Genomic DNA, 6,017 nt, shown 5'->3' with positions numbered 1-6,017 from the left:
CTCCCGGGGGTGCGGGCCCCCAGATCTGTGCGCCGGATGAGAGGAGGCTGTTGCTGCCGGGAAGTGTCAGGAGTTTTCCTTTGAACAGTTTGAGGTGCAGTTTCCCACAACCCTCTGCTCCTATCTCCTTGAAACTTGGTAAGCTTCGTGCACGCTGAAGGGGCTACCATCCCTGCAATTTTCATCTGAATCAGGGAAGAAATGACAAAGGTTTAGGCGGTTTCATGATTCCCCATTAGCCTACGGGCAAAATGTCGAAACAGCGAAATGGGTTTGACAAAATGAAACGAAACAGCGCTTCAAAACTAAGCGAAACGACGAAATGAAACACTGTCCCTTTGAAACAGGCGTTGAAATGAAATGATGGTGTTTTGCACAGCCCTACTAGTTATAACAAGCTATTCCAGAAATCACTGTTGAAATGGTAACACCTTATTTTCCCAGTTCAAGTATTTTATAATAACTTTAAAACAAAACAAACCCAGTTAGGTCAGGGCCTGCAAGGGTACTTAAGCACTTCTGCCATTATGAAAGGGATGGCATTTAAAAAAAAAAAAAAAGGTATTTGGAGAAGTGGCTGATTTGAGACTTCGGTCTCTAATGCAGCAGAAGCAGAGGTTAGTAGTGTGCTAAATAATCTCCTGAGGAAGGTAGGGTTAATCTGTGGATGATTTAAAAGTGATGATATGACCTTGGTATTTGGTGCTAAGTTGATGCTGGGAGTGTAAAGTTGGGAACCAAGTTGTCAGAACAGCGAGCCAGGAGGATTACCTTAGCCACAGTTTTAAAATGGCTTTGAGCCAAAGAGGTTTTATGTTGGTTCAGGTTTGAGATAAGGGCTTGTAAAAGAAGGGACGTGTTGGAAATATTGTTTGGAAAAAGTATGGAAAACTTCGATATCTCCTGCAGAGTGAATCCAGCTAAAGAAATATGTTGGAGGTAATGCTCTGTGTTCTGTCTTGGCTTGAATAGAAGCTGGAGTTCCAAACATGAGCTGCAGCTTCTTACAACTGACATAACTCTGTACAGCAGGGGTTGTCACCCGGGGGTACACCTACCCCTAGTGGTACTTTGAAAGGTCCTAGCAGGTACACATGGGTGGGCGGGGATGGAGCGCCACCACCTTGTGCTGCTACCTTCTAGGAGCAGGGCCGGGGGGGCAAGGGCAGTGGCTCCCCTCTGCGGGCCGCACAGGTGTGGCCTGGCCAGCTGGATGTGGGGGCTGGGGGAAGCTTGTGTGTGGCGGCCGCTACTGCCATCTACCACTTTGCATTGCCACCGCTGCTTGCCACTTCCCCATGGCTGGTCGCACATGCAGCTCCGTGGGCTGCTGATGGGAAGTGCATGATTGGCCAGGTGTGAAGTCCATCAGCAGCCCATGGAACCACATGTGCAGTCGGCAGTGGGAAGGTGGTGGCAGTGCGAGATGGTGGGTGGTGGTAGGAGCTGCCATATGCAATTTCCCCCCCCTTCCCCCCCACATCTGGCTGCTGCTACCAAAAGGGGTACACTGCTTAAAAAAGGTTGAAAACCCCTGCTGTACAGCAGTATGAAACCATATAATGCTTTACATTCCTTATTTCCATATTAAGTCCTTATAAGAGTAGTAACAAATAGTATACCTGGCAAATACCAATTTTTAAAGTTTAACCATATTTAAGAGTTGAACTATACATGCATCTTACGTAAAGATGCAGTAGGAGGTTATCAGGGGTATGACCTCCTATGTAGTGTGCTTTGCTTGATGGGATAATGTTTTCTGAAATTTTTCCACCACCTTGGTGAAGAGCATGTACTGCTTTCCCATGTTTAAATTATGAACATGAATTATGAAAATACTTTATGGTTCCAGGTCTGAGGCTTAAGAAAAAAAAGAATAAATTCTCAGTCTGTGATGCTGAAATCAGAGGCATTTTCATTTTGCATTGCCTCATTTGTACAGGCTGAAGTAAGGTTATCAATGTTCATCTTTCAGCCCTAGTAACTGGCTTATTGTAGAGAATTTTTTTTTTTTAATAATTGTGAATGAGTGCAGTTGGAAGTAGGGTTTTAATACCTTTTGAAATGTCAGGAATTTAGTGAGAAGAAATGGAGAGGCTGCAGTTTCATATTTTGAATACAGCAGTATTGATGTGGAAATTTGCCATACTGTGTTAGACAATGTCTGTTGTAAATCCTTCCATTAAGGTTACTTTGCGCACACTTCCTGTAAATATACTCTCCAGTTTTGTTAAATTGTTCTTTTTTTTTTTTTTTTTTTTTTTTTAATCTTCTTTCTCTCTCCTCAAAGATCTACCTCAGAGCCCTTCAAAAATTAAACTTAAGTGTAAGGAATTTTTGTAATTAGACTTTGTATAAATTGGTGCAATACAGTTTTGAATTATTGCATGACTCCCATCAGCTGTAAATTCTTAGTTTTAAGTTTTCAGATAAAGTGCGTACCTTAGAGAGACAAGGTTCTTTGAGTAAATGTGATAGATATGTGATATCTTTTATCACACACATATTTGCCCAAATAATCTTGTCTGCCTATGTCCTGAGACCAGCATGGCTACCACCCACTACCTTAGAGAGAAACTTTGTTGAAATAAATATTATGCTGCTTTTTCTCTCTTCCCATTTCTCTGCCAGGTTGCAGGAGCAATGGGTAAGGTGAGCACTATGCTGTGTTTATGGGTACCCCAGCCCAACTGATTAGCTCCCTTTAAATCGCCACCCTAACAGTGGGGCACACCCCTTATGCAGGGCCGCACCACACAGCTCTCAGCCTGCCAACACAAGTGGAGCTGTCAACCAACCTGTACCATGCAACTGGCATTTGGCTGCCCAGTTTGGACCCTGCCACATCTTCAATTTTAAGAAGCAATGGAAACCAGGCATAAAAAACATTTTGTGGAATATTGCTGTGGCCGGTTTCTCATTTTGCCACAGCACTAATTGACTGACCGTGTGGCTGGGTTACTATTTATGGCACAACACAGGTAAACTGCATCTAAAGTGTAGTGTCTGCCAGGGACCTCACTATTTGATGATGATGTTATAATAGTAGTTCATTGATTTGCTAGTCACGGGTACATCATAAACCCTGAAGCAACAGGCTTAAAATACCATATGGGGTTTAGCTTTCTGTGTGTGTGTGTGTGTGTGATTATTTATGTGTATGTATGTATACATATGACAGGTTACACCTTTTGGGTATTTTTTGTAAAAGCGGAAGCTTATTCAGTTAGCAATCCCTCTTCTCATATGTGTTTCCTTAAACTTGCCAATTTGGTGATAATTCATAATAGCCAGAGGTATTGTTTAAAAAAAATAATGAAAGCAAGCTATAAAAAATCCATTCCCCCTGTTGCATTTCACCTAGTTTTAAATATTTTTGCAGTTTTTAATATTTCTTTGTTAAACAAATTTACATTTTTTTGTCTTTACCAACTACATTGAAAAACCCCTTGTTCAGTATTTCCTTTAATCATGGTTTGTTTTTTTTAACAGATACTTTGTGCTGGATTTTGAGACTGGAATGCTGCAGTATTTTGTGAATGAACAAAGTAAAAATCAGAAGCCACGAGGAGCCGTGTCTTTAGCTGGAGCCATCATATCTCCTAGTGATGAAGCACCACACATGTTGGTAGTATACTCTGCTAATGGAGAGATGTATAAGCTGAGAGGTACAGACATTTACTAGTTGCTTGATAAATATGTCTTTAAAGCTAGCTTTTTCTCCTATTTTGTAAGTTGTTTTCCATCTCTGCCTCCTTTTAACTACAACAAAAAAACAAGTTGAAATTTATATTAGTTATATTGTTGTGTTTGCCTCCCCCAACACTGACCCCTCCCTCCACCCTCTCACCCTTTTTAGTTTTTGCATTTTAATCAGTCTCTCCATTTCATATATTGCTTTTATGCATGTCCTTTCACAGCGTCTGTTGAACTGAGCTGGGCTCACGAAAGCTTGTGCTGTCTCTATATCTACCGTATGCCTGTGTGCGCGTATTTTTACATAGATATAGATTACATCTGTGTGTGAGAGCTATATAGATCTATGTACACACAGGCATGCATGTATGCATATATATTGGTTGGTCTATAAGGTGCAAATCTATCCTGCCTTTTGTATTGCTGTGTCCAATAAATGGCTACATTACTGCATATTTTTAAATATATTGCTTATATACTGTGTGTGTATATGTGACAATGGCAAATCGATGGTGTCATGCACCCTATTGTGCATCAAAGGAATTAGAGAGTTGACTTCATTATTTGCTTAGTACAACACAATCTGATTTCAGATGTTGTCTGGCTTCCTTCCCCCCCCCCCAAAACCCAAAACGTGCCCCCCACCCCCCAAAATCCGATACGGTACATATAGAGGAAACAGCAGCAAATCTGTTGATGGGTTGAAGAGTATACAAAAATATTGCTGAGAAACTTATTACCATATTCTAGTTCTGTAAAATACTGACAAGATAATATTACTATAGGAACTTTTATATTAAAAAAATTCTGCTCCTTTATATCCCTCTATTAGATAATGCTAGGTTTCTGAATAACTTGGGTTTTTTGTGGGGTTTTTTTTTTTTTAATTTGGCTTTTTGGAAATATTCTTACTCAGACTTTTTCAGTATAATTGGTTGGCTCGATTTATGGCAATATCCAGTCCATTAATTTTGTTTTTGATTAAAATTTTGCTAGGGTAAAATTAACTAGTGAATACTATAGGTGGGAAGCTTGTTTTTTGCTTTGTTCTTTTTATCTACTTAAAAAGCTTCCCTAGATGTCTTGGCACATCATAGAGAGTGAGAAGTCATAAGCATTACCAGTGCTACCAGGTAGCAAGTTTACTACCAGGTAAACTAGGGTTTGAATATACAGTGTATCATCTAATCTGTGCTATTTATGTTATGCGCATGCTTTTATTCCCATGGTAAATGCCAGGTAGCTTACTCCGTGCTCACAAAGGAGCAAACCACTTCATACCACATGTGGGGTAAGATGTACATACAGGCATACCACAAATTAACTGATACAGTGGAGTAGCAAACCCTAACTTCCCATACAGGAATACTAGCTATGCTGGTATAAGGCACCGTCATTCAGATTTGTTCTAACTAATTTTATTCATACTGGAATAACTTTACAAAGTTTTATATGCAACAAATAACTTTGTACTTTTACCTAGGAAAGCTTTTAGAGAGCTACCAAATTAAAACACTTTCTTATTTTATTTCCTTTTAATATTATTTTGGCTTTTGTACAGTCTATGCATTCTTGTGTCTCATTTCTAGCTGCTGATGCAAAAGAGAAACAATACTGGGTGACTCAACTTCGATCTTGTGCCAAGTACCACACGGAAGGCAATTCTAAGGTAAATAAGTATGCGAGAGAGAAAACCTTGTTATATTTAATGGTGGGGGGAAGGGAGGGGGTAAATGGAGAACAAAATAATGTGGAACATTGACTACTGTTGTTAATGGGTTAATTTCTGGGTTTTTTTTGCGTTCTTTCAACATTATTATTATTTTTTTTTATGAGTAACAAAATAGTTCTCTATCCATATAGATACAAGTGTATGGCAGTGACTCTTATTACTCATTATTTCAGAGAGGGAGTTAGACTGACTAGGTAAATGGAATGCGGAGGTTTTAAAAAAGAAGAAACATAGGAAGGAAATCTCTATTGCTTCAATCTTTATGTAAATGTTTGGCACCTGAGAGGTCTGAAGTATTACTGCATAGGTAGATTTAGTAGATGGATAACTAATTCATAACAATATGGGAGTATGAAAATGATTATGCACTCTGGTAAGGCAGAATATAAACTTGGGGTTGCAAACTGCTGAAAATGTTTCAAATAATAATTGATTGCCTCATTTGCTGCCAGAATAAGACAAGAACAAGTTGTAATATCTTACAAAATGAAGACTTCTTGGAAAGAAATTTTAAAGTAACAAGTAACGATCCTTTTTTTTTTTTTTTTTTTTTTTTTTTTATTTTTTTGTGTTTTGTGTTTGGGGGGGA

At 39.1% G+C, this 6,017-nt stretch overlaps 1 protein-coding gene across 1 annotated transcript in view; it reads left to right on the top strand.

Annotated features, from left to right (window-relative positions):
• The first annotated feature begins 251 nt into the window (after window positions 1-251).
• Window positions 252-6,017, top strand: part of OSBPL10 (oxysterol binding protein like 10) — a 175,187-nt gene continuing 169,421 nt past the window's right edge. Inside the window, exons 1-3 of the mRNA XM_006030210.3 lie at window positions 252-271; window positions 3,493-3,668; window positions 5,286-5,365. Of these exons, the coding sequence (XP_006030272.1) occupies window positions 252-271; window positions 3,493-3,668; window positions 5,286-5,365 (276 nt within the window). The remainder of the gene's footprint in view (window positions 272-3,492; window positions 3,669-5,285; window positions 5,366-6,017) is intronic.

Source organism: Alligator sinensis, unplaced genomic scaffold (genome assembly GCF_000455745.1).
Source record: "Alligator sinensis unplaced genomic scaffold, ASM45574v1 scaffold181_2, whole genome shotgun sequence".
NCBI lineage: Eukaryota > Metazoa > Chordata > Crocodylia > Alligatoridae > Alligator > Alligator sinensis.
This window is presented reverse-complemented; position numbering and strand designations above follow the sequence as displayed.